The following is a 27,834-nucleotide window of genomic DNA, read 5'->3' as shown; positions in this document are numbered from 1 at the left end:
CGGCCTCCTGCAGAGGGGAGGAGGCAACTGAGGCACAGGCAGGAAAAGGGGCGGGTGGCACAGTGGGTCTATAGCAGAGGTGGGGGGTTAGGACCCTCAGGAGTCTGGGGCAGGGACCGGGGGTGTCTCTGGGGTAGGGGGGTGGCGGTGAACCCAAGCTGGGGTCCCTGTGGGGAGTGGGGGCTAGGCTCAGAGCTGGGGGGAGGAAGGGGCTGTCCATCACCCAGGCGTCCAGCCTTGCCTCTCCCCTCCCCTTCCCACCACCTCCCACCCTCCAGCAGCTGGACACCTGGGTCCGGCAGATCAAGCCACACCCTTGACCCTGAACCAGCCCTCTGGAGTGGCTGGGGGGTTGGGGGCAACCCCTAGGGTGGGGATCAAGGCCCCGGTGAGGGTCTACACAGAGGCAGGGAGCATTCCCACAAAACAGAAGACTCCTGCCCTGTTTCCGCCCCCCGCCCCACCCGGTGGCAAAGGGACCAGAGCAGAGACCAGGTAATTCATCACAAGGTTTATTTGGCCTCTGCGCAGAGGCAGCCACTTGCAGTCGCTGGGCTGAGATGTGAACGTGCACCGAGGGGACTGGGACACCTGGCCCCAGCCCAGGGCGCGCGGCAGTCAGGAGGCGGGTGGACGCAGCCCAGAGTCGGCTGCATCTGGACCCAGGAAGGGCCGCGTCTTCTTGCACCAGGAAGCCTGGAGCCAAGTCCCTCACGGATCCTAAGGGCTTTAGACACCTGGTGCCGCAGGAGAGATGGTCACGGCAGCTGGACGCGGGGCCAGAGGAGGGGGTTGGGAGGGGGGGTCCAGGGTCAAGCCCGGCCTGAGGGGGTCAAGCAGCAGCTGTGTCAGTGCAGGCCGGGCTGGAGTTCTTGGTGGGGACCGAAGGGGCCGAGCCAGAGCAGGGACGCAGGCCACGGCTCTAGGGTGCGTTGCTGGCCAGGGTGACGCCGGCCATGTACTTGGTGTCGAAGCAGCTGGCCCGGGCCTCCGTGACCGTCTGGGAGCAGCATTTCTCTGTATCCTTCCACAAGTTCTTCTTGGTGTTGCACAGGGTGCCAATGAGCTGGGATTTCTAGGGGGGCCAAGGAGACGTGAAGGGTTACATCACAGCAGAGCCAAAGGATACCTCCATGCCTCTATTTCCCCAGAGGGATTCCCCCCCACTTCCCCTTTAAATGGGAAAACCCAGCACTGGTGCCATGGGGAGGCCAGCTGCAAACATCTGGAGGCATCTGGCATGGGGGAGTGCAGTGCCTGGGCAGGGCTTGGAGGGCATCTGCTCACCTTTCTTTCAGCGCACTGGACCCGCTCGTTTCCCTGCAGGCTGCAGCATGGCTTCTTCAGGCCCTGGATCAGATCCAGGACAGGTTTCCTGCATGGGACCAGAGGGCGAGTGACCCTAGGCTCTGGCGGGGCAGCACTGCCCACCCCAGCACCTGTCGCATGTCGCAGCAGGCCACATGTAACCCACCCTTCAGCCAGGCAGGATGTGGCCAGAGAAGGGCCAGAGGGGTTCAGTTCCCACTGAGGGTGCATGGCTCACTGCCACATGCACATGCAAGCATGTGCGGTCAAAGGGTTGGCATCCCATGGGGCACTGATTGGAGCCCAGGGTCTGATCCAGAGCTTGCTGCAAGCCGCACTCCTCCCTGATGCCGGCAGGTGGCAGTGCCGCCTTGTTGAGCAACAGCTGTGGCGCCCGCAGGGTTAACAGGCTTGGGGTTACCCAGGACCCAAGTGCCCCCAGGACCCTTCACCTGGACTGGGGGTGCCCCTTACGTGGGCAAAATTTCTGGGGGGGTCTGGGACACTTGGGTTCTGCCTGCAGCTCAGAGAGCAGATGGGGGCTAATGGCTTAGAGAAGGGACCTGGGAGGGGGGCGAGACAGGTGTGAGGGCAGGAGCTGGGACCAGGACACCCGGGTCCCGTCGGGGGGAGACCGGGGTCTCGGGTGTTAGAGCAGAGGAGCTGGGCGCCAGGACTCCTGGGTCCCATCCCCGGCTGTGGGAGGGGGGAAGAGTTTGGTTGGGGGTCCCCGGGGGACGGGGAGGGGAGCACTCACCGCTTGGTGATGAGCACGTGCTGCCCACACAGGATGTCGAGGATCTGGGGCGTGAGTGGCGCCAGGTTCAGGGTGCGCAGCCCCTGGTCATAGTTGGGGTACGGGGCCAGGCGGGCAAAGCAGGTGTCGCGCCTCTCGCCCACGGGCACCTGGCAGCAGGGCTCGATGCGGATCTTGATGGCGGACTTCTCCCTGCAGAACCGCGCCATCGCCTTCTGCCACTGCGGGGGCACGGAGGAGCTCATGAGTGCCAGCCCAGAAGCCCGGGTTCCCCGTTTCCCCTTCCCTGGGTCTTTGCAGCACCTGGTAGATGCTATTGTAATGCGCATAATATTTGTGCCTGCGCAAAGCGCCCAGGGCTGATCTACTCCCAGTACAATACAGAGGCAACAGGACCGCTCCCCCCAGCCCTTTTGTGCCCTGACCCGCATGAGGAGGGCCCCCCATGCCCCGCACTCACAGCAGCATGGGCGCACTCCAGGTTGCCGTTGCCCTGGCAGCACCGGCGGTACTCGCGCTCCAGGATGGCGATGTTGTTGGCTTGGTCCGTGGTGCCGGGGGTCCGGAAGCGGGCGAGTTGGCAGATGTTGCGCAGGTTGGCAGAGGTGGGCTCACCGGGGGGGAAGCCGGGCGCTGGGTGGGGTTGGGGTTGAGGTTGGGGTTGGGGCTGCGGCTGTGGCGCATCGCTGGCGAAGCACTGCTCCCGCATGGCCCCGTGCTGCTTGCAGCAGTGGAAAGGCTTGGTCTTCACGCCGAATTCATCATCGCAGAAGCTCTGTACCATGTCTGACCACTGTGGGGGCCAAGGGCATCAGGGGGTGCCCGACAGAGGCCCCCAAGCCCCCATCCCCCACCAGGACCCCCCATCACCCCCAGGCCCCTCCATCCTCCCAGCTCACTCCCCCAGACACTCCACCGTGGCCCCAGCCACGGTCCAGCCCCAGTCTCCGGCGAAGGGCACTCACGGCCTGCTTGGCGCAATCCAGAGGCTCTGGCCGGGGGCAGCAGCCCTTGACAGCATTGTCATATCTGGTGAGGGCGTTGGCCTGGCGCTGCAGGTGGGCATGGCTGCTCTGGGGCAGGTCGGTGTAGTGAGGGCCAGTCAATCCGGGGCTGCAGAGCTGGCTGGTGGTGAGGGTGTCGGGGCGGGCGGGGGGGAAGGTGGCCAGGACGGAGCCCAGTCCAAAGCGGGTGCAGGATACGCCGTCGCTGCAGCTCATGTCGGGGCTGCCAGGCTGGGGCTGGATCATGGCTGGATGGGGCAGGAGGGGGGGCAGCGCCACTGGGGAGGGAGGGGAGAGCAAGGGTGAGCCAGGGCCCCCAATCCCAACCTCCAGTCCCCGTGGGAGCCCTTGCCCGGCCCAGCTCACTCGGCTCTAGGGTCATCCAGACGGTCCCAGACTTCGGGGCTGTGTCCAGGCCCCCCCAGGAATGGGCCTTTCACCTTGTTTGAGGCTCGGGCCCCACATCTGGCAGCATTTGCACTGGAGGGGGGACTCCAAAACTGTCCAGCCTCATTGATGCCACAACTCCCTCCCCAAGGCTTTGCTGCCCGCCCCCCCAGCCCTGGTCATGGGGATCTCCTGGGAGGGAGTGAAGGGGCTGGCGCTCACCTTGAACCACGTCTGGGCGCCCAGGGAGCACCTCCATTTGAGTGAAGTCGTCTGAGGGCGGTGGTGGCCGCTGCTCCACATCTGGGGGAAGAGACAAGGGCTCGGTGAGTGACATGCGGGGGGGGCTCTCCATGATCCCAGCCAGATCCCAGGACTCGGGGAGCTGGTGCTCTGAGAAGCTGCCAGCAGCAAGGATGGTGGCACAGATGCTGGAGGAGGAGTGGTGGCCCAGGTGGGACCTGAGTGAGGGCTGCGAGCAGCAGGTCCTGGTCCCGTTGAGCCACAAGAGACAGGACGAAGGACACAGGGCATCACCAGGCATGAGGCCGGGACCAGGCCAGCCTGGACCCCAGGGCTTTGGATCCCATCTGTGCAGGGGATGGGGGCACAGCGCAGGGTGGGGAGGGCACTGGGGCAGCTCAGGGAGGACAGGGCTGAGATCCTTCTCCACCCGGCATAATGGCAGGAGGAAGCCGGGATTCTGCATCCTGGGAGTCACCAGCCTGGCCTGGCTGAATGAGCCCCACCTCATCACCTGTCACCCCAGGGTGGGGAGCACGGAGATGACAGCACTGCAGAGCCTGTCCTGCTGCTCCATTCTGCTGCCATGGCTCAGGGCCAGGCAGCCCTGGGCTGAGCATTAGGTGCACCTGTACTTGGTGCATTACGGTACCACCTGGATTGCCCCCCCAAGTTCTGCTGATGCCCCATGGCAGGGCTTGGGTGGCTGTTGCTTCCAGTGCCAGTCAGGGGTACCCCCCTTCCACAACCCCTCTGCAGGGCTGGGCTAGCTGCTAGGGCCTGTGGATCTGGAGGGGGGAGCAGGGGGCTGGGGGCCAGGAGTGAGGGGCACCAAAAGGGCTAGGGAGGCACAGGGTGGGTCGAGAGTGAGGGGTACCAGGCCTGGGTGGGCAATCCAGGGGTCAAAGTTTTTCAGCTCTGGGTGTTACCCTAATGCACCTAATCCCCTGCCCCCCAGTCTCTGCTATAACAAGCCCTCCCTTTCCTTTGCGCATCTCCTACCCCCCACCCCGCAACCCTGGGCTGCCTGCAGATGCTCCCCAACCGTCCTGCTGGCCCTGGGACATAGGCAGCCAGGAACATGGGGCAGAGCCAGCAATACCCCCAATCCCAAACCAGGGGGCAAGGCTGGAGCTTGCCTCCTCCAAGGCCCAAAGCCCTCCACAGCGTGGGCATCCAGCTAAGGCGGGCACAGAGGGGGGGCACTCGCCAGGGCCTCCCTGCTACACAGTGGCCATGGCACAAGTGGCGGGTGCTCCCAGGGCCAGGGAGGGGGATCAAAGCTTCAGGCCCTGCCAGCACCTGCCCCTCGGAGCCGGATGAGGCTCCTGGCAACAGTGGGACCCACCCAGGCAGGGCGGAGGCAGAGGTGGTAAACACGGCGCTGGTTGTAAGGGAGGGGGGCAGGACACCTGGGTTCTTGCACCAGCTGTGTCACGGGCTTGCTAAGGGCAGGGGCGGGGGGGGGATCTCAGGCAAATCACAGCTGCCTGCCTCAGTCTTCCCATCTGTGAAATAAGGGCCATGCAACAATGCCCCCCCTCCAGCTCTCCGGGGCAAGGACTGCCTCTGACACAGGGCCCATACAGCACCAAACACCTGGCCCGAGCGTCATGGCAGTGCAAGGGGCCGAGACTTGACTCTTCCATGCCTCAGCTTCCCCAGCTGGGCACCTGCCTGGCACCGAGCGCAATGGGGAGCCCAGGTGTCCTGGAGCAGGGTACTCCTGGGTGGCACTGAGTGCAAGAGTACCCAGGTGCCCTGCCCTCCCCTAGCCCCAGAGCTAGCAGCTCGCACTCACCTGGGTTTGCAGGACCGGCCTGGGCTGAGCACAGCAGGGGGACGAGGAGCAGGAGCACAGGAGCCTTCATGGTGGCTGGGTTGTATCTCAGAGGAGCTGGGATCTGCCTGCCTCCCCGGGCATCTCGGCTCCTATTAATACTGCAGGGCCGGGGCTGAGTCATTGCTCTGACACGTGTGATCCGCCCTCGCTGCAACCGCCAGACCGCAAGGGCAGCCTGGGGCTGGAGCCAGCTCCCTCATCTGGTGAAGACAACACGGAGCAGGGGGTAAATAGCCCCTGGGACGAGGCTCCCAGCCGGGACTGGCCAAAGGGCAGAGGCCTTGGCTGCATGCTTCAAACTTGCCTGCCCATGGCACACAGGAGGGCACATGCTAGGGCACACGTGCTCTGTGTGTGTGTGTGGGGGGGGTGACAAGTAGATCTCAGCTGCCCCTGGGGGGGGACACACTCAGGGACAGGGGACAGAGCCTGGCAGCTGCTGCCACCCTGGGGTAGTTACAGCTGAACTGCCCACCCACGTCCCCCCACTCGTGTCTGCATGAGCCCCCCCTAACACCTACCTGCCATGCTATGCCTCCGTTTCCCCACCTGCCAGGCTCATACACAAAGAGCAAGCTGGCCCTGCAGACTCAGCTGTTTTGCTCGGTACCAGTCAGGAGTGCCCAGCTGGGGAAACTGAGGCAGAGCCTCAGCCCCGTGCATTTTCATGACAATCAGGGCTGGGTGCTTGGAGCTGTATGGGCCCTGAATCAGAGGCAGCCCCTGCCCCAGACTGGGGGCTGAATCCATGTTGCCCCCTCTCTAGATGGGGAAAACTGAGGCACAGATGGGGCTGGGCCACAGTCACCTGGCGGGGCACGGGCAGACTCCTGGGTCCCACTCACTGCCCTGCAGCCCATGAAGGAAGGAAGCGGTGGTCAGTGACCCGCGTGGCACAGCGCTGCGGGCACGACTCCACGCAGGACACCCGGGCAGCCAGCAGGGGGCGAATACCTCCTTGAAAGCTCTTGCACCTGGGGCAGGATTGGGTCCTCGGTGCCACCCCTGGCACTGAGGGTTATGGATTAGGGCAACCTCAACCCTGGCATCGCTGGTACCAGGAGCCACTCAGGACCCTGTGGGCATCTCTTGCCAACCCTAGAGTTACATCAGGTCCCAGCACCAGGGTGCGAGGAGGCAGGGCCTCGATCCTCCACCACTGACTCTCTGTGTAGCCCTGGTCACATCCTTGCACCTCCCCTCAGGCTGTGCAGGACCTCGCGGAGACATGGCAGCCCCTGGAAGGGGCCCCCGCACCAGGCGTTGTACAGAGAGGACCCAACATGCTTGGGGAGTCTGGGGAGCCATGGGACCTGTTCCCCAAACCTCCGGTGAATCACGTCTCCTGGAAAGTGCCTGGGAAAATCCCTGCGGGCAGGCTAATCCTCCCGGAAAGCCCTGTATGTGCACCTTGAGGCGCTGGTGTCCTCACCCCGTCCTGCCCCACCCCAACAGAGCTGGGCTTGCGCTGAGGGGTGGGGGGGTGAGGAAAGGCTCCGGCCTTCCAGCTTTGCCTCGTTCTCCGAGCTCAGATGCCGTGGCAGCTTAGTGCCTCAGTTTCCCCCTCCTGCTGGGGACTGCCTGGGTCCCCATGAGGGGCACTGGTTTGCACACAAATGTGGTGCGTTCGAGTCCAGCCAGGACCAGGGAGGAAGAGGTCAGGACATGGACCTAGGAGATCGGGAGCCAACTCCCAGCCCAGCTGGCAGCCAGGATGAGGGAACTGGGACTCCCCAGACATCTGGCCCGCCAGGGTGAGGGGGACAGGGACCAGACACCCCCTGTAAGTCAGGGGTACTTGGCCATTGAGAATGCACCGCAATGAATTGGGGCTGACAGGAGAACCCTGTGCTACAGCCTGCGGTTCAGGCTGCAGCCCCCCTATGCCCCACCAGGGAGAAACCCACACACAGTGGCGGCTATTATTAGCAGTGACGTGGCCTCTCCAGCCCCTCTCCATCCTTCAGCCAAGCCCGGGCCCGTGCCCCAGCTCTGGGAACCTGCAGCCAGTGCTGGGGAGCACCCGACGCATGGCATGCAGCGCCGCACGGGAGGAGGAAACACTGCAGCTGCAGTTCTGCAGAAGCTGGCAGCTGAGCTGTAGGCCGCAGCTGTGAACCACTGGGATGACCATCCCTTAACCTCTCATGTCGGGGAAAGGGCTCAGACACGACAAGAGATACTTCCTGCATGCCCCGGGGTGATCGAGACCTCCCATCACTGCCTATTCGGTGGGGGATACAGTGGTTACAATACAGCCACCACCATGTCCCACCCCAAAAGCAGCCACATGTTGGAGTGAGGTGGGGAGCGGTGGAGGAGCACAGCCAGGCTCTTTCAGGACAAAACCAGTCCAGGAAAGCTGCAGCCGCTGCAGAGATCCTAGCCCAATTACCCTGGCTTCAGAGGCAGGCCAAAGCTGGCCTGAGAAGCAGGGGAAAGGTGCGTCCCCTCTGGGCTCGGTGCCGGGACAAGCCCCATAAAGGCATGGGGAAACGCGGACCATGTCTGCACCTGGCAGGAGGGTAATGAGGAACAGGAGTCGCGCGGAGGAGCTGGCCAGAGGGAGGCGACGCTCGCTGCTGAGGGCCCCCGCAAAAGCAGGAACCATCGCAGCGTGTCGAAAGGCCTGGGGCTGACGCACAGGCAGCTGGGACGTTAGTGCCCGGTGCCCTCCATGCTTGCGGCACGGGCTGTGGGTGCCCCATGACTGGGCAAGGATGGGGCAATGCGGCCCCCGCTCATCACCAGGGGTTTCCATGGGGGCACACAGACTCTGGGAGAAGTGGAAGAAACTAGATCTCGCCCCCCCGCTTCAGCTCCCAAAACCTCATTCAGCCTCAGGCATCTTTCCCCTGAGCTGTGGCCAGAACACATCCCGCTCTGGAGCGGAGCGTGGGCGGCCGACGGACCACACCAAGGTCTGGCTGGGACGCAGGACGGGGTTGGGGGGAGGGGGCTGGTCCAAGACACGAGGCCGCACCTGGCAGCAGGTGACACCTGTGGGACCGGCCCCTCCCGGTCCAGGGGTCAGGGGCTGACTCAAGGCCAAAGCAGCCTCTGGTGAATCACAGCAGCTTCCTGTACGTCTGGAGCTCACACGCTGCTCTCAGCCCACGATGATTGGGAGGGAGGGGGGCCCCCCAGAGTTGCCCCTTCAGCATCTTGGTTAGCGACTGGGTCAAATATTTGGAAGTGAATTGGGGAAGTCCGATGTAGACACTGGAGAGGCCTTGGCCACAGCAACCGTGGTGCTCCCCCCGCACCCGGCATGCTCTGGGCTGCGTTGTGCAAGCTCGGGGACTCACGGGGCTGGACGCACTTGCTGTAATGGGGCCCTTGCACAACCCAGCCCTGGCTGAGATCACTGCTCCTTGTGCTGTCCCAGAGCCGCAGGGCTGAGGCGGGAGGGGGGGCAGGGGCTGGGACTCAGCCCTGCTAGGCAGGGTGTCTTGAATTGGAGCCAGCAGGTGCTCTGTGCCTCAGTTTCCCTGCCCAGCCCTGCTTGCCCCATTGCATGGGAAGGGACCCAGGTGTCCCAAGTCCCTGGCAACAGCTGCAAAGCCCCTCCTGGGTAACTTGAGAGCCTGGGCACTGGCCAGCAGGGCCTCTCAGAGAGAAGAGAGCGGCAGGGCACCTGAGCCAGCCCACAGGCACTGGAAATCTCCATGGGATAAGCGCCCAGCCAGCTGGGCCACATCTGGCCTCCTAAGCTGGCTCCAGAAGGTGACTGGGAGCCTGAAGCCAAGCCCAGGAGCCACTTGGAGCCCCTGGCTGTGGCCAAGGCTCTGGCCTGCCTCCTGTGCCCTCATCTGATACCCTACGCAGGCAGTGGCCGGGGGCACTGGCTGGGCATCAGTGACTGGAACCAGCAACCACACAGGGGTCCTGGATGGATGCAGCTGGGGGCCCCAGCCCAACACGAGTAGAAAGCACCAAACCAGAGCTCCGCGTCTGCCAGGGCAATGGGGCAGAGGCCTGGGGGTGAGCCTAGGCTCACACAGGACCCCCAGGCCTCTTCCCCCTATAGCCTGGGCCACAGCCAGGGGCTTCCAGTGGCTCCTGGGCCTGGCTTGAGGCTTCCAGTCACCCTCTAGACCCAGCTTAGGCGGTCAGGTGCCACCCAGCCAGCCAGGCACTCATGCCACAGAGATCTCCAATGCCCCGGGGCTGGCTCATGTGCTCTCAAAGACCCTGTCACTCCCCTTCCCCGTCGGGCCCTGCTAGCCAGTGTCTGGGGCACTCATGTTACCCTGAAGGGTCTTTGCAGCCATCACCAGGGACTCGGGACACCCCCATGGGAACCACTTCCCAGCCAGTCTCTCCAGAGCCCAAGGACACGACATGCCAAATCCCGCCTTCCCCTCCCTGGGACATAACTCAGAGATTTTCCAGAAGCCACAGAGGCTCAACCCTGCCACTCCCCGGCTTGAGGCGCAGGAACACCCAACCCTGTTTGCTGCTGCAGGGGACACAGATGTTGCCCAAACTTGAATGTGGTTTAATCTCCTTGGGGCTGAATCAGTGCCTGAAACTGGGCGCGGGGGCCCTGTGTTCCCGGCATGAACCCTGCCGGCTCTTCCTTATGGCTCACTTCGCCACCACGCTCACAGCAACTCTGGGGCGGACGGACAGCATCATGGGGATGGAGCATCACAGAGCTCATGGCACCGGCACGGTCCAAGGTGGCTGGAAGTCGTGGTGTCTCAGAACAGCTCCTCAGCGTTGGGCACCCGCGCATCCCGCAGCTCCCGCAGCCGCCCCAGCGCCTCATGCAGGCCGCGCTCCCCCAGTGGCATGGTGTCCCGCGCCCGTACGTTCACCGTGCGGCTCAACTGCTCCTTCCTGCCGACCACTGCAAGAGACACCGACAGGAGCAGGGGTCGGGGGGTGCCCAGCCTGCCCACCACAGCTTTGCTGGGAGGAGCTGAGCACCCCTGGGGGCCAAGGTGCCCCCATGTTGCTGGGTGGGGGGGCAGACAGACCCCCAGATCTGCTTTGGCCAGGTGATGCAAAGCTACAGCAGAGGCAATAAGACAGAGCCCAGGTTGAGCCCCCAGTGATGGGCAGCAGGGCCACCCTCCCCAGCTCCTGGAGACCCCAGCCGCTTTCTCTAGCAGGAGCTGCTGGCCTGGCCAGTACAGGAGGGAGCAGACTGAGCCTGAGGCGGATGCTGGCCATCCTGACTGAGAGCTATGGCGGGAATTGCTGAGGATGTGGCCCCCAAGTGTCCTGCCCTGCCCTGCCCCATGCCTCCCCTGCTTTGGGGACAGACAACAGGCCTGAGGGCCGCAAGCAGGAGGGAAGCAGCAAGCATGTGGGCCCTGGGCTACACGTGCCACGGACACCCAGGCACGCATGTGCCACGACTCTATGGTGAACCACACTTGTTGCACAAGCAGATCTGAATCACTGCTGAGCTTAGCGCTTGGCTTCCCACTGCTCGGCCACTTCCCCAAACCCAGGTGGGGACAGTGGGGCCTGACCCGAGGCCTGGGGCAGGGGAAAGCCCTGCTGAGTCCTGGCAAAGGGGCTCTCTCTGTGGTCACCAGGCACTATACATGGGTCTCAGCCCAGCTCACTGCTGGCATGCAGGGGGGGGGGGGGGGGAATACTCCCATGGGTGAGGCTGACTGCACCCCGCTCCCGCAGACAGCCTGGAACAGCAGCAGGGACCTGAAGGCTTGAGCTGCTCCCTATGGTCCCACACACTTCCCCTCAGGTCTGCTCAGCCACCCCCCTCTGTTCCCAGCCCCCTCCCCAGGGCATGGCTGGGGCTACAGATGACATGTCTAACTAGAAGCCAAAGCAAAACTGTCCAGCTCAGGGGGAGGCAGCCGTTTAAAAAAGCTGCCCAAGAGGTTTTGGATGCTGCCTCCGACCCCACTAGGCAGCCTGAGGCCTGCTGACCTACGTGTCTGGGGGGTCAAGGCACGGAGCTCGGTGCCAGAGCCTGGCACTATTCATTGCAAGCTCCTTCCCCTGTCTGTGCCTCAGTTTTCCCACTTGGGATGAGGGTAGGGGGATACTCCTGAAATCAGCCCAGAAGGACAACAGGTTATTTATTGTTCACCTGGCACCAATACCCTCCTGTTGGGAGCCTGGTTGAGGCCAGGCCAGGAAGCCAGGACTCCTGGGTTCTGCTCTCCCACTGAGTCACTGGGCGGCCGGAAGCAGAGACAAATAAGTTATATAAGGCGCCTGGCAGCAAGGAAGAGGACTGTGGTGTTCCTTGCCAGTTCTGGGCAGGCGCCATGCATTCCTACTTTCCCTAGCCCTGGCCTCACACTCTTCCCAATCACCCGCTGTGGTGGCTCTGGCTCCCGGGGACTTCCCCCACCTCCGAGGCGAGCCGCAGCTCCTGCTTTCCTCCCAATCCTGGGGATTCCCAGCTGGACGCATGGCACAGGGCTGAGGGCCAGGAGCTCCTGACTCATGGGCCCAGCCCTGACGCCCACTGTGTAGTGGGGGAACAGGGCTGCCAGGATGCTCTCGCTGCTGCCTGCCACGGGGACTGCTTATAACCCCTGGGAGTGAGGGCTGGGACGCTCCGTGCAGCAGGCCAGAGGGAGCAAAGAGGGAGTTCAATTAGCCTTGAGGGCTCTGCATTGCTGCCTGGGGCCAAAAGGTTGTGGGTGCCAGGTGGCATCAAGCCACCAGGGAAGGTGACAAGTGCACCACACAGGATGTCATGGGGGAGACATGGGGACCAGACAGGCATGTTCCTATCCCCGTGAATACTGAGGCCTTCCTGTACTGGGGGAACTGGGTCTGGGCTACCCTAATCTCCCTAATCCCTGTCCTGCTACAGGGAGGAGGCAGGCAAGGCCCTTCCATGCCTGGGTATGTGGGGCTCCCCGCCCTGCCAGCCTAACAACAGACAAAGGGGCCAGGCCTGCCGTACCCCTGGCTCCGGCATGAAGGCTACCCAGCCTGGGGCTTCACTGGAGACTCCCTCCCGCAGCAGAGATGGGGAAACCTGCCCCCTGCCCTTCCAGCCTAGCACAGGTCCCAGCTGCCAGGCTACACGGGAAGGGGAAGAAGGGCCAAAACTCCAGTCTGTGCCCACAAGCTCCCTCCCCAGGCTGCCAAGGGTGCAGCTTGCCCCTGGGGACATCCAGCTCCCACCCCTCTCCGAGGAGAGCCTTACCCAGCTGGAAGTTGTAGTGGGCCAGCTGCGCCCGGCGCACTTTGCGGTTCAGTGTGGTTCCAAAGTCAATGTCTAGGTCAGCCATGAATCCCATCTGGCGGAGGGTGCTGTGGACCTGGGAGTGGGGAGGCAGAGTGGAGGGGGGGGATCAGAGGGCTTGGTGGGGGTAGGGGAAATGATTGGGGCTGTGACCACTGCTGGGGACTCACCTCACGGGTGTAGTTCTCCACGTCGGGGCCCACTGGGATCACCATGACCTGCAGGGGCGACAGCCACAGAGGCCTGGCAGGAAAAGAGGGGAGATGGTCCTCAAGTCCATGGCAGGGGAGGCCAAGTTGGGCACCACAGAGAGGCTGCCAACATACCCACTGCTCCCCAGGGAGAGGAACAGCTCGAGTTGAAGGGGCTTTGGCCAAGATCTGCTCCACCAGGGCAGCGAACCCAGCCCCTGCTCCCTGGAGCTGGCGGTCCCCCCAGCCAGGGTGCACGTGAAAGCAGGGGAGGCGCGGGGCAGGGCAGAGCAGGGCACTGGGGGGCCACATCCTCACCACTTCCCGCCATAGCTCTCGGTCAGGATGGCCAGCATCCGCTCCACGGAGCCCAGCACCGCTCGGTGGATCATCACAGGCCGCTTCTGCAGGGTGCCATCTTGGCTGGAGGAGTAAAGCATCATGGGAGATTGGGAGCCAAGCCACTGACCACTGTGGAGCCACGATCCCCCATCCCCAAAGCGTGGCTGGAACAGGGACAAGCTGGAGTCTCTGTCCTGCCCGCTCTGCCTGCAACGTGCATGAGGCTCTTCAGCTCTGGGCCCCACAGGCATCGTACAATGCCCCCTGGTCGTGGCTTCCCCAATCCCAATGGAGGCACAATTCTCTCACACAACAGCAAGTGCCTAAAACCGGCAGCCCAGGAAGAATGGGCAGGGAGAAACACAGGCCCAGAAACCCCACAATCCCTCGTTTCCAGCCCTGAGAAGTAACCGCCTCGGGGGGAGCGGGTGGGGGACCATGGCCCTGGCCCTTACGACACCGTGTTTGCTTCCAGATAAAGACAAGGAAGTTCGAAACACAAGTCCTTGCTCCCATGACGAGAAGAATGCTGTGGTGGGGGCACTGTGTCAGCTGCCTTGGGACGGGGCCAGCACCCCATGGGAGCTCCCTGCCGCTTGCAAAATGGATGCTGGGAGAGTGGGAGTGCCTGGAGGCGCTGGGGGTGCTCTGCAGGACCCCCCCACCTGCTGGGGGCTATGCCCTGATCTCCTGGCCACCCCACCCTGGTGGGTCCTGCTTCATGGAGCCTAGCGTTCGATGCACCCCTGGCCAAGGCCAGCCAGAGGCTCCGCAGGCAGGGTGCGTGGGAAGCCGGGCAGGGCAGGGCAGGGGAGGAAGCTGGATGCTCAACACTTTCCACTGTAGTGGGAAGCACATGAGAGACAAAGAACAGACACCTTCATTGTGCTTCCCAGTGCCCGCAGCAAGGTCTCCGTTTCCCTTTGTACAGCTCAGAGCTGGGCTGGGCTCATGTTCCCCTGCTGGGACTCCACCCCGGAGGTTCCCGGCTAGAGGGTCTTGCCCTTGGCTCAGGCTCAGACTGATGCTGCACTGGGGCCAGGAAGGGATTTTTCCCCCTAGTCAGACTGGTGCAGACCAGAGGTGCAGTCTCAACCTGGGACCTCAGCCTGCATTAACAACGCTCACAGCAGCAGGACACTGGTGCTGTGGTCCCCCGGCTTTCCCTGAAGCAAGTTTGGGTGTGATGTCTTGTGTGACAGGGCTAACTGTGCAGTTTTCATCACAGGTTAGACCAGGGGTGCTCAAACCCTGGCTTGTGGGTCAGATTCAGCTCCCCCAGGACTGTCACCTTCCTACCTCTGGGACTCACCATGAGTCTGCAGAGACCCTTTGGGCCACGGCCCTGTACGCTAGAACAGGAGGGCAGGACGGTGCCAGGCCTGATCCTGGCACCTGGGACCAGGTAGAGGTTGCACAGGGCTGCCAGAGCCTCATCCAGCCCACAGACCAACCCTGTGGAGCCAAAAGGTTGAGCACCACTGGCTTAGACAACGGATGCATCTGGTCTGGTTTGGATAGGACTCATCCTGCCTCAGGCAGGGGTTGAACTGGATGTGACCTCCTGGGGCGTTTTCCATCCCTGTTTCTCTGCGATCTTACGACTATCACCTGCTGCCCAAAATGCGGCAGCTTCTGGGGTGCCAAAATGAAGCATGCTGCCGTCGGATGGGAAAGGAAGAACGGTGCAGGAGGCGACTGACGCGGAGCAGAGGCCAAGAGGCCGGGGCACCCCGGTACTTGGAGCTTCCAGCGCAGCTTGGCTGGGCCCGGTCCAGCCAGGCTCATCCTGCCAGTCCAGGGCCTGGATGAGACGGGCCCTTGCAGGATCTCACAACAGGATCATGAGGCATCCAGGAGCCCTGGGGAGGGGCTGAGGCTGATTTTCCTCCAGCGGTCCTCATACTCGCTCTTCAAGGAGCCCCCGGACCAAAGGCTGCCAACCCCCCCGCCCCACGCTAAGGAAACCCTGTCGCCTGCCATGTCTCCACTGAACCACTGGCCCCAATCCGATCTTGGTTGAGGCGCCAAGAATGGAGCGAGGGGCCCTTTGAGCCGAAAGAACAGGCTGTTACATGCTCCAGGCTCTGTGCTGGGGGCTGAAGCAAATACCATGAGGTTGGCATGGAGCAGGGCCAACAGGAACCAAGTAACCTTGGGCTCTAAGCCTTGAGCTTTGGAGCTAGACCCCCCCTCCCCCAGCAATGGGGTCAGGGTGCTGGGTCCCTCCCAAAGGGATCATACCTGACATAGGCCAAGTCAAAGCGTGCCGGCATCTGGAAGTCCAGCTGGATGGTGGCACATTGGTGGTAGCGGCCCAGGGCATCCTGGATCTGGATGTCAATCTGTAAAGGAGTTAGGGAGTGAAAGAGCCTCACTGACACCTCCCACAAGACCCTGAATCAGACACTGGGAGAGCCAGGGGTGTTACCCCAGCCAGGCTATTTACAGTTCTGGGGATGGCAGCCGCAGGGTCCGGCATTTCCAGAGGGGCAGGGAGAAGCAGCTGCCCCGGGGCTTCGCTTGCTCTCTTCTACCTGGTCCCAGGAAACACCCTGTAATTAGGGCAGCTTGATCTAGAAGAGGTATGCCTCAGGGGCCCCATCCCAGGTGAGCATGGAGGCACTCGTTCCAGCTAAATGTGGATGGAATTGAAAACACCCTTCCTGTGAGTGTGTACACATGCATGCACCCGTATGTGTGTGCACATGCATATACACATGTGCATGCATGTTTGGAGCCCACAACCCTGCTGGGGAACCATCGTGCAAACTCTGTGCAGCTGATGAGTGGAGGGAGTGACCAGACTACCCCTAGACCAGACCCCAAACCAGTCCTCATCAATGGAGCTGCTCCCAGCCCAGCCCAGCGACAGAATCCAGGCATCCGGCCCTTGCCACCACTCACCTTGGGTCCATAGAAGGCCCCGTCGCCTGGATTCAGCTCCCAGGGCTGCCCAAAGTCACTGAGGCTCCGCTCTAGGTACTGACAAACAAAAGTGTCTGTGATTAGAGACCCTGGCTCCCTCAGGATTGATGTTTGCTGTTCCCATGCCAAGGCCCAGGTTTTACCTGCCAGTGGGATGTGACCAGCAGAGGGATGTGCCCCTGAGAGCCCTGCCAGGGGTCAGATGCCAGGGGGCTGCAGAGCTTGAAGGGCAAACAGCCCTGTCCACCCCACCCCACAGGACAGGCATGGTGCCAAGGCAGAGAAGGTGCTAGATTCAGCACAGTGCCAGAGATGAATGCAGTACCAGGCGCACGGTGTCGGCGAGGACAGGATGGCAGCTGCACAGATCTGCTGGAGGGTTTGTCACAGCAACACCAAGAGCCCCTAATTGGGGGTTGGGGCCCTGGTGCTCCAGGTACCAACCTCAATGCAAGGATCCAGCTAAGCCAGGTGCAGCAGCCACTCCTGTCTGCACTGGAGAGGTGACAAGCCCAGGGTGATAGGATGTGGCGGTGGCAGAGCCAGGCTAACCCCAGGCCACCTCCTGCTCCACTCTCAGTTGGGACAGAGGCTGGAGTCAACCTGGACACCTGGGTTCTTACCCCTCCTCCCTTCCAGGGCAGATTTCAAGGGGCCAGAGCCCAGGCTGGGGCACACGTGGGGCTGAGCATTGTGGATTAACCTGGCTGCAAGCCCGATGCCTGGGTGTCACACCACACCCCCATCCTCCCAGATACAGAGCCCCAAGGGCCAGGACCCTGCTCGCTACCTGCTCAGCCTGGTCCCACATGCTGACATCGCCCAGGAAGCCCTCAGGGCGTGTAGAGAGGTAGAAGCGGGCAGTAAAGCCCAGTGCCGAGTAGATGGTGTGCACGAAGTCCAGGCAACCGCTGATCTCACTAGCCAGCTGCAGGGCAGGGGAGGGGAGGGGAGGGAGAGCAGGGCCAAGGTGAGGGGCTGCACCATGGGCTTCCACCCCTGCAGGGTGCATGAGGGAGAACCAGTGCCACAGCAACACCGTGATGCCATGAGTAAGGCACGGGGAAGGCTGGGCCAGCCTGATACCCACTCCCCAACCCGACAGGGCCCCATGCCAACATTTACCTGGTCCAGAGTGCAGAAGATGTGGGCGTCATCCTGCTGGAAGCGATGCAGCCGTGTCAGGCCACCGAGGGTGCCTGAGGGCTCATGCCGGTGCAGCACCCCGAAGTCAGCCAGGCGCAGCGGCAGCTCCCGCCACGACCGCAGTCGGTGGGCGAACATCAGGCTGCGGAGACCAGACTGGTTCATTCAGAGGAGGGGCCTGGTGTCACAGCTGGGACTCAGGGGGGCGGGGGGTGGAGCTGAGCGCAGCGAGTTGTGTGAGGCCTTAGGCTATTCTCCGAGGGACAGAGGTTGCCTCTGCCACAGCAGGGAGATGGTGTCCCCGAGGGTCAGGCCTGGGTCCATCTATGGAGCAGGGGAAGGACGCAGGCGCTACCCACGACAAAGGCAGAGACAGATGTCACTGGCTTTGCTTGCAACACCCCCAAGCCAAACCAGCTCAGCAGTAGATACCAGCTCCCACTCCCCAGAGCTAGGACTAGTACCAAGGCGTCCAGGGTCCCTGCCCACCCCCAGCTTCTGGCCATGCCAGGGCCCTACCAGTGCGCGGGGCAATTCATGGGCTTGAGTGCCAAGGTCTGGCCATTGGCCTGGAAGGAGAACATGTGCTGGCTGTAGTGCTGCCAGTGCCCCGAGCGCTCCCACAGCTGCACGTCGTACACGTTGGGGGTCACCACCTCTGTGAAGCCGCGCCGCCAGTACTCGCTCTGCGGTGGGGAGGGAGAGGAGACAGGGGCTTGGGGGTGATGTACCCAGGGAGGTGGAAGTCACCTGCTTTGGGGCTGCACAGAAAGCCAGGTGGGGACCCTGCAGCAGGGGCAGATGTGACAGGTAATAGGAGCCCGTCTTGAGCTCCCAGGGGCCATCGGCTAAGTGCTGCCTCTCTAGGCACTAGACAACACTGCCAGCTTTCAGAAGGGGGCAGGGGCTGGGCAGTACCCTACTCGTCCTTTCCCTGCCAGTCTGCCCTGCTGTGATGTGCCCCAGAGCCTGGTGCAATCTCTCCAAGGCACAAGCAACGGTGCATTCTTGGCAAAGCTGCACGCAAGGGCCCAGGACAAGTTGGGTCTTGTTGGCTGGGTCACCCAGGCTGTCCCCTAGACCCGGTTTGACAGTGTCAGCACCCTTGGCCTGGCTCAGCTGTCAGAGGCTGCTGGTCAGGGAAGTGAGCGCTCAAGGGCACCTTGGCACCATGGGGACTTGCAGCCAGGGGTCTTGCACCACCCTCCATCCCCCTGTTCCTACAAAACTGCAGGGGCAGGATGGAGCCGGATGTGGGTAAGCCTGGTGCCTTCACCCTGGGCAGGGGGTCTGCAGCTGAAGCCAGTCTCAACAAGACCCCAGGAATCTGGCAGTAGGGCACCAGGCTCTCATGAGTGGCCCCAGCCTGGGAGCCAAGACAGCTTCTCATCTTCAGGAGCAGAGAGGGGAGCTCCGAACGTGGCCATGAGATGTTGGCTGTGGGCACTGATCTGACCCTGGGAGGGACGTAGGACCCACAAGGGTTGGAGGCGACACTGTGTGAGGCACTGGGCTGGGGGCAGCTCCTGGGCTAGCCAGGCTGAAGCAGCCACTTCCAGCACTGAAGGGTCTTCAGGGCACCAACATGCCATGGGTCGTGAGTCAGACATGTGCTGGCAAAGCCCAAACGTGGCTGTCGGCCAAGCCGTACCCACCCCTTCCTGCTGCAGCCTGGTTTGTGCAAGTGGGGGAGCTCATGTAGGCTGGAAACTGAAGACAAATATAGTGACAGGCTGACGCACAGGCGCCAATGTCTTGCAGGTTGCGTCTTCCCCTTGGCCGCAAATCCCACGTGGGAACGGAGACGGTGCCGTTTCCTTGTCTGTGACTGGGGAGGTGAAGGAACCCAGTGCCTTGTGGAGAACTGACAACGCACAGCTTTTGGTCATGAGGGGCTTAGGCCAGGGCTACAGATCAGGTTCCCCCTCTGGGTCAGTCTGGGGCCAGAGGTGCAGTCAGAGGGTAATGAGTGTGAATCCCTGTACCAGGGTTCATACAGGTGGTAGGTTCTTGCTCTTGATGAGACGAGGGAGGAAGAACAGGGTGGGACCCAGATGAAGGAGCTCCTCCCATGACCCACCAGGCTCAAGCAATGGGGCTCCAGGCCCCAAGAAGCAAAAGCACCTATTCCAGAGGGGAGCAGACAGGGCTGGATGATCTAACAGGGTCTGTGGATTGCTCCAAGGTAAAAGCAGATGGGGCTGGATCATCCAACGGGGTCTGTGAGTTGCTCCAGAGTAAAAGCAGCACCATGGGGACAGGGCTGCAGGCGTTTTCTGACATTTGCTTCCATTGGCTTGCCCTCTGCCTCCCTCCCCTGAAGCTGTCACTGATGCCCCTACGTAGAGACAGGTCTGAAGTCCAAAGCTCTGGGAATGCCTTGGGCCAACACACTCCGCTCCCTTAGGGGCCAGGGCATCAAAGGCATCCAGGGGGAACTGCTGACCTCAAGGTCCCAGCCACCAGGGGCTGCGAGATGTCTCGGTGAAGGGGCGAAAGGCTCGCTCAGCCCCCCAGCCATACTTGCCGGGCTCTCCGGGCAGGCAAAGACATCCAGGCAGGCAACCCAAAGGCTTCTGAGCACGAGGGGATGGAAGACAGGGTAAGATCCCTTCACCCCTGACAACGGGGCTGGCTGTCGGCCTCTCTGGTGCTCCAAGCCAGGCTGGGATGCAGACACTGGGCAATGCCTTTTTCTGAGCTCAGCAGGGCCGGAAGTGCTGGGACAATGGGCTGCATCAAGCAGCTGTGTCCAGGGCCTGAGCTCCTCCTCTCATCTCTCTTTGGGGCAGAAGGAGCCCCCAAGACCAGTGTCAGATATCCTTGCTGTGAGCAGAGACCAGTCGGGCCCCGGATATCTCACAGAGACTTGGCACACGTCGATAGTCATCACGGGGCAGGCCCTGCAGCACTCAGGGAGCCAGGTTGGAAAAGCACCCAGTCCCATCTCTTCGCCTTCCAGCCCCAACACTTATTCTGTCCCTGACAAGATCCATGGTCCCTCAGGAGTATGGATCGATGGACCCAGTGTCAAGAGGGCGCTAGGTATGTACTGGCACCTGGGCTCCACAGGGCCACATCCAGACAAGGTTCCCAAGAATTTCAGGTCCTTGGAAAGGCAGCTCTTGATGGGCCTGATCCTGCAGACAGTGTCCCAAGTGCAAAAAGAGGCCCGGCATCCTCCTGCTACAACCCAGCCCGCCCAGCCAGGCTCTCTCCCAGCCCCGCCTGCCCTGGGCTTGGCTGTGGGATGGATCCAGATGCCAGCAGAGACTGGGAAGGCAGTACAGAGCCATTACTAAGCCCCTGATGACCCATGGCAGTTTCCCTGAGATGGGAGGGGAGGCACTGGGGACAAGTCTGGATTTGCAGCCATGCAGGGGGAGCTGACACCAAGAGGTGGTAGAGCTCACTCCACCCTCTGGCCCCCCTGGCCTGGGGGGACCTCAATACCCTTTGCAGGGGGGCAGAAAGGCAGCCCCTGGCAGAACAGAGATGGGGCAGCTGAACCCAGCTCCCCCCAGACATGGACACACATACAACCCCGCCTACAGCTCTCCAGGTTTCAGCGCAGGGACCCAGCTGGATCCCTGAGCTGGCTGCAGCTGCCTACTTTTTCAGGAGCCTGTATGGGACCCCCCCGTCCAAGCCCTGCACCCAGGGAGCCAGGGAGCCAAGCCTGGGCACCACATACCTTGATGAAGTCAATCAGGGCATTGCAGATGTGGGTGCCCCTGGGCAGGAAGAAGCAGCTGCCGGGACTGAGCTCATGAAAAAAGAACAGCTCCTGCTCCTGCAAAGGGAAGAGGCCAGATCCTGATCACTGCTGTGCAGGGGCAGGACAGTGTCCAGGGGTCCCTGCAGTGGCTGTGCCTGGCCCGGCCCTGTCCCTTTGCCCCTCCAAGGGTGATGCCTGAACCTACTCTGCCGATGCGCCGATGGTCCCGCTTAGCAGCCTCCTCCTGCTGCTGCTCCCAGTGGGCCAGATGGGCAGCGGTGGGGAAGGAGATGCCATAGACCCGCTGCAGGGACTCCCCAGCAGGGTCCCCATCCCAGAAGGCAGCCGAGCTCTGGAGGGAAGGAGAGATGCTGGTTACCATGGTGATACTGGGTCTTTTGCAGGGTGGGAGTGGAGGGGCTAGACACCTAGGGTGGGCCTCCCCAGGGTGACCTTGGCAGCTGCCCCCCCATGCTCCTCTCTATGCCTCAGTTTCCCCAGTGATAAGGGGAAGGGGGTATTAACCCCTTCAAACTGCCCCTCTCTGGAGATGTCCCCACCCTCCACACACACCTTCAGGACCTTCAGTGCCCGGATCTGCCCTGTGTGTCGGAGGTGGGGGCCACTGCATAGGTCGATGAGGGGCCCACACCTGGGGATGGAGACAGCAGAGCTGGTCAAGGCAGGAGCTGCGGCCAGTGCTGGAGCCGAGCAAAGGGGGAGGGATTCATGGACCTCACGAAAGTGGAAGAGGGATATCACCTGTAGACCATGGCTGTTGGCATCTTCATCTTTGTCTCAATTATTTGCAACTTGAACTTGTTGTCCTGGTGGGGGGAGAAGAGCCCAGGGAGCTCAGAGTCGGCAGGGCAGGACAGGACCCCAGCCCAGCTGGCTTCCCCCAACCTCCCTGACTGGCCCATACCCCAAGACAGCTGCTCAGGAAGCCTGGCCTAGTGCCGAGGGCTGCATCCTGGCCCCTACCCCACCACCCACTCCCCTGCCACAGATGTCCTGGGCACATCCTACAGCCTCCCTGGTCTCAACTTCCCCCTCTGTGAAATGGAGAGAAGGGCAGCCAGGGGGTAGGGGTGAGAGAACTGTTCAATGAGACCACAGGCCTTGCATGGATTCACATGGGATCCCCCACCTCCCTCCCTCCCCAGCCCAGGCAGGCAAAGACAGACCTGACACTAGGGGCCCAGGCCAGACCTGGGCATGACCTAACACTGCTGTGCACTCAGCTGGGACCTGGAACATGCACGGCTGGTGAGGTGCTCACCTTGAACAGCTCCCACAGGGCGTCACGGGGCACCTCCAGCCGCTCAAAGGGGTGCTGCTCCTGCACCAGCGCATGGCAGGCTTCTTCCAGTACAGGCAGGTCACTACTCAGCACAGTCCTGTGGAGATAGCTAGATACTCATGGCCCCCGGGCGCAGCAGGACCTCCATGCCTCCACCCCACCCAGGTCCATGCCAGCCCCAGGATGGGGGGGACAGATCAAGGGACCAGTGCCAGTCCAGTGGTGCCAGCGCTGCATGACCCAGGCAGGTTTCCAAAGAAAAAACCCCAGCCTGGCCCTGAACCCTCCTAGGATGGGTCTGATCCTGCCAGGCATTGAGCCAGGTGGCGGGACTGGGCCCCAGGGCCCTGATCCTGCAATGACAAGGCCCAACCCCATTAACAACAGCCTGGGGCGTCCCCGCGGCTCTGCTTCTAGTCACTGTTCGCACTCCTTACCGGCCGCCCAGGTCCATGTCGTAGAAGAAGCCGCTCTTGGTGCTGGGCCCGTGGCAGAGCAGGGCCCCAAAGAGCTGCTCTGCGGCGGCGCCCAGCACGTGGGCGCTAGACTGCCAGAACACCTGGGTAGGGAGACACAGGGCTGGGACCCAGGTAAGATCCCAGCCACCCTGACTGCCCCCTCACACTGCTGGGGACGTGGGACACCTGGGTCCCACTGCCAGCCATGTGCCCCCAGGCAAACCCCACCCCTTCTTGCATGCCTCAGTTTCCCCATGGGCAAACTGCACTGCCCAAAGTGAGTGCTGCGCCCCATTGCTGCTGCTCCGGAGTGACCCATGATAACAGCAAAGGATTCTGGGCAGGCAGCAGGGTGGGGCGGGAGGGGGGTGGTCATCAAGCTGAGCCCTGAGGCATGTCCTCTGGCAGGGCCAGCACAACCAGGCACTGTTGAAAGAGACTCTGCTGCCCCTCTGGTGGGGTGGGTGGCCATGACTGGAGAGGTGCGGATCCACCCCTGTCCCTGCCCCCACTCACCGCCTGCCCCTCCGGGGAGTCAAAGTGCAGGAAGTCAAGGGTGGCGTCGCCCTCAAGCGGGCGCTCCAGATCATACAAGGCCCCGTTCACCCGTGCGGCCACCGCCTCTTCGGCCAGGTCCCTGCTGCAGCGATGGGGGGAGAGCAGCAGTCAGGGAGGTCTGCGCCCTCCGCCTCCCCCCCAGCCCCCACCCCACTCCCCAGGTCCGCGGGGTTGGACCCCCTGCCCTGCCCCGCGGGGAGAGCAGCAATGGGGCTTGAACCCAGGGTCCCCCCCGACCCAGCCAGGGACAGAGGCGAGCGGGGTACCTGATGCGCGAGGCGATCTCGTAGGGCGTCGTGCGCCCGGCCTCGCCCTCCAGGTGTCGGCCATCGGGCAGGGCCACGCGGATGGGCCCCCGGGCCTCCGCCTGTGGCTGGGCCCGGGCTGCCTTCAGCTCCGCGTAGAGCCGCAGGCGCTCGGCGACGCGGGGCGCGAGGACGCCGGCCTGCGGGGGAGCCACGCGTGAGGCGGGGGCGAGGCCGGACTCGGCTCTGGCTCGAGGCTGAGGCAGGCAGAGCTGGGTCTGGGGGGCGGGGGAAGCCTGTGCTGGGGCTGCGGGGCTCCGCAGAGGAGCAGGCCTGCAGGGAAGAGCTGGGGGGCTGCGGGGGGCCGGGGGTGACACGAAGGGACGACAGCTCCAGTCTGTGCAGCTGGGACCACGGCGGGGCCGTGCAAGGGAAGGGGGGTGCAGTGTGCAGTGCAGTACGCGGGGGGGCACATTCCGGTACGGGGGACGAGCGGTGCAGTGCAATGCGTGGGGGGGGGAATCACGCACCACGTGGTGTCGGCGGCGGCCCAGGCCGGCCCCGCTCCCCGCCAGGCGCCGCGCGCAGGCCCCGAGCAGCCCCATCCCGCGTCCGCCAGCCGCGCCGACCCCGCCCCCGCGCACGCCGATTGGCCAGCGCCGGGCGCCGCGGGGCGGCCTCGTTGGCTGCCGCAGGAGCCAATCCGTCCGCTCCTGGCCCCGCCCCCGCCAACACCCCGCCTCCCCGGCCGCTCATGCGCACGAGCCGGGGGCGCTGAAGCGGGATAAGCGCCTTGTTGTGTGTCTGCGGGTTTGGCGCGGGATAGCTATCCCCCGCAGGGGCCTACAAACCCAGCACTGACCCCCACCGTGGGAGTTACCCCTTCTTCCCCAGGGGGCACCAGTCCCCCCCAGCCTGCCGGGGCGCTGTACTCACCCCCTGGAGCTGGCTCGCTCAGGCCCAGGCGCCCCAAGGTCCAGCTCACGGGGCTGCGAGGCAGCACGGATCAGCCCGCAGGGAGAGGGGGTGTTGGTCACGGCAGCCCCCGTCTGCTCTGCTCCACTGCCTGCCGGACATGGTGGCAAGGGGACTGTCCTGGCAGTGCGGCGCGGGGGCCTGTTGGAACAAGGGAGAGGTCAGTCCGTGAGCCTGAGAGATCAGGGAAGAAAACCCCACCCTGGACGGACGGACACAGGTGCACACATACAGACACATGTATGTGTGGCCATGCATGTAGGCACATACGGACACGTGCACACACACACACATGTATGTATGGACATAGATGCAGGCACGAATGGACACAGGTACAGATGCGTGTGTGCACACGCGTGTATGTATGGACAACAAGATATGGGCATGCGTGCACACAGACTCATATAGACACCTGTGGATATGGGCACGCATGCACAGACAGGGACACGTGCACAGATAGACACGTGTACGTATGGACACATGCAGACATGGGCATGCACACAGACGTGGACATGCACACAGACTGGACCACGGGTATAGATGGCTATACCCTGTACACGAGGGATTGTGTAGGTAAAAGGGGTGGGGGTGTACCTCTCTATGTTAAGGAAAGCTACACGTCCCTGCAAGCTGGTGTTGGCAACCAGGGTGGACAACTGGAGACCCTCTGGGTTAAAATTCGTGGGGAACACAGCACAGGGGACACAATGGTGGGAGTCTAATACAGACCTCCCACCCAAAGTCCTGACCTTGACCAGGAGTTTGCCCAGGAACGGGGTGAGGCCACATGCTCCAGGACCATGGTTGTCATGGGTGACTTCAATTACCCGGACATCTCGTGGGAAGATCACTCAGCAAAATCCGAGCCGTCGCAAAGCTTCCGCTCATGCGTGGATGACCTCTACCTGACTCAAGAAGTCTATGGGCCAATGAGAGGCAAAGCGCTGCTCAACCTGGTACTGGTTACTGGGGATGACCTAATCAGTGACCTACTGATCGATGGGAAGCTGGGTGACAGCGACCACAAGCTGATCACCTTCACCATCCACTGTAAAGTCAGTCAGCAACACAGAAGTCCTTGACTTCAGAAAAGCCGACTTTGACAAGCTCCGGAGGCTTGTGAGTGAGGCCCTTAGGGACCATGACCCCAGGGAGATGGGTGTTCAAGAAGAGTGGTTGCTCCTCAAGGGAGCGATCCTCAATGCACAAGCTAAGTCTATTCCATCTCGAAGGAAAGACAGCAAGAGGACACAGCAGCCCTCCTGGCTCTCCAGGGACCTCCTAAGGCTAAAAAGAAAGTCCTACAAAAGATGGAGGATGGGATTCATCTCCAAGGAGGATTATTTTGCACAGGTCCGGTCCTGCAGGGAGCAAACCAGGAAAGCCAAAGCTGCAACTGAACTCCAACTAGCTTCGAGCATCAAGGACAATAAAAAGTCCTTTTTCAGATATGTGGGGAGCCGGAGGAAAAGCAAGGGCAACATTGGACCCCTGCTGAACCAGATCGGGCAACTGACGCCCAGGAAAAAGCCAACCTATTAAATGGGTACTTTGCATTGGTCTTTCATCAGTCCCATGGGACGCCCATGTCCGCTACATGACAGGGAGGTCTGGGTGGGGGACATCCCCTGCCCTCCATCAATGCTGACCTCATGAAGGAACACCTTGAGAAGCTGGATACCTTCAAGTCAGCCGGCCCTGACAATCTGCACCCCAGGGTACTCAAGGAGCTGGCGAGCGTCATAGCCCAGCCCCTGGCACGGATCTTTGAAAACTCCTGGCGCTCTGGTGTAGTGCCCGAAGACTGGAAGAAGGCCAATGTGGTGCTGATCTTCAAGAAAGGGAGGAGAGTGGATCTGGCTAACTACAGGCCCATTAGCCTGACTTCTATCCTGGGGAAGATCTTAGAAAAGTTTATTAAAGAGGCCATCCTTGATGGACTGGCCCAGGCTAACATCCTAAGTGATAGCCAGCACGGGTTTGTTGCAGGTAGGTCTTGCTTGACCAATCTCATTTCCTGCTATGACCAGGTGACCTATCACCTGGACGAGGGAGAAGAGATTGATGTCATGTATCTTGACTTCAAAAAAGCTTTTGATCTGGTATCCCATGATCACCTCTTGGCCAAACTGGCCAGTTGTGGCCTTGGCTCCACCATGATCCGCTGGCTGGGGGACTGGCTCCGTGGTCGGACCCAGAGGGTTGTAATCGATGGCAGTCACTCATCGTGGTGCCCTGTGACCAGTGGGGTCCCCCCAGGCTTTGTCCTGGGACCCATACTGTTCAACATCTTCATTAATGATGTGGACACTGGAGTCAGGAGCGGACTGGCCAAGTTCGCCGATGACACCAAACTTTGGGGCAAAGCATCCACGCCAGAAGATAGGCGGGTGATCCAGGCTGACCTGGACAAGCTCAGCAAATGGGCAGACGAGAACCTGATGGTGTTTAACACCAAAAAATGCAAGGTTCTCCACCTTGGGAGGAAAAACCTGCAGCTTCCTTATAGGCTCGACAGTGCTACGCTGGCTAGCACTACAGAAGAAAGAGACTTGGGGGTCATCACTGACCACAAGATGAACATGAGCCTCCAATGCGATGCTGCGGCTAGTAAAGCGACCAAAACGCTGGCTTGCATCCATAGATGCTTCTCGAGCAAATCCTGGGACGTCATTCTCCCCTTGTACTCAGCCCTGGTGAGGCCGCAGCTGGAGTACTGCGTCCAGTTTTGGGCTCCACAATTCAAAAAGGATGTGGAGAAGCTTGAGAGGGTCCAAAGAGCCACGCACATGATCAGAGGGCAGGAAAACAGAGCTTATGATGAGAGGCTAAGAGCCATGGGGCTCTTTAGCTTGGAAAAGCACAAGCTCAGGGGTGATCTGATGGCCACCTATAAGTTTATCAGGGGTGACAACCAGGATCTGGGGGAATGTTTGTTCACCAGAGCACCCCAAGGCATGACAAGGTCAAACGGTCATAAACTACTACAAGACCGTTTCAGGCTGGACATAAGGAAGAATTTCTTTACTGTCCGAGCCCCCAAGGTCTGGAACAGACTGCCAGCGGAGGTGGTTCAAGCACCTACATTGAACACCTTCAAGAGCAAATTGGATGCTTTTTTTGCTGGGATCCTATGACCCCAGATGACTTCCTGCTCTTTGGGCAGGGGGCTGGACTTGATGATCTTCCAAGGTCCTTTCCAGCCCAAATGTCTATGAAATCTATGAAATATGTATGCA

The 27,834-nt window shown here is 61.9% G+C and overlaps 2 protein-coding genes across 4 annotated transcripts; both read right to left on the bottom strand.

Annotated features, from left to right (window-relative positions):
• Positions 1–496: 496 nt before the first annotated feature.
• On the bottom strand, positions 497–5,678 carry ECM1 (extracellular matrix protein 1). Its single transcript, XM_090055224.1, has 7 exons — positions 5,501–5,678; positions 3,679–3,759; positions 3,031–3,347; positions 2,526–2,858; positions 2,066–2,286; positions 1,288–1,375; positions 497–1,075 (listed from the first exon to the last, which is right to left on the bottom strand). The coding sequence occupies exons 1-7, from the start codon at positions 5,661–5,663 to the stop codon at positions 923–925; spliced, it is 1,356 nt and encodes a 451-aa protein (XP_089911350.1). The 5' UTR covers positions 5,664–5,678; the 3' UTR covers positions 497–922.
• Positions 5,679–10,008: 4,330 nt separating this feature from the next.
• Positions 10,009–24,261, bottom strand: TARS2 (threonyl-tRNA synthetase 2, mitochondrial). 3 transcript variants are annotated; one of them, XM_090052789.1, is made up of 18 exons: positions 24,151–24,261; positions 23,642–23,820; positions 23,334–23,457; positions 22,797–22,918; positions 22,339–22,456; positions 21,819–21,883; positions 21,630–21,708; positions 21,262–21,408; positions 21,033–21,131; positions 17,858–18,024; positions 17,318–17,480; positions 16,983–17,120; positions 16,172–16,249; positions 15,509–15,609; positions 13,241–13,345; positions 12,902–12,974; positions 12,693–12,807; positions 10,009–10,397 (listed from the first exon to the last, which is right to left on the bottom strand). In XM_090052789.1, exons 1-18 carry the CDS (start codon positions 24,223–24,225, stop codon positions 10,249–10,251), a joined length of 2,097 nt encoding a protein of 698 aa, XP_089908915.1. In that variant the 5' UTR covers positions 24,226–24,261; the 3' UTR covers positions 10,009–10,248. The 3 variants fall into 3 exon arrangements, with proteins under 3 accessions (XP_089908915.1, XP_089908916.1, XP_089908917.1); XM_090052790.1 differs by having other exon boundaries at positions 23,334–23,454; XM_090052791.1 differs by lacking the exon at positions 16,983–17,120.
• Between the last annotated feature and the right edge of the window lie 3,573 nt (positions 24,262–27,834).

This window comes from Crocodylus siamensis, chromosome 6, assembly GCF_052110815.1.
Source record: "Crocodylus siamensis isolate JL-2025a chromosome 6, ASM5211081v1, whole genome shotgun sequence".
NCBI lineage: Eukaryota > Metazoa > Chordata > Crocodylia > Crocodylidae > Crocodylus > Crocodylus siamensis.
Note: the sequence above shows the minus strand (reverse complement) of the source record. Positions and strands in the feature narration are given on the sequence as shown.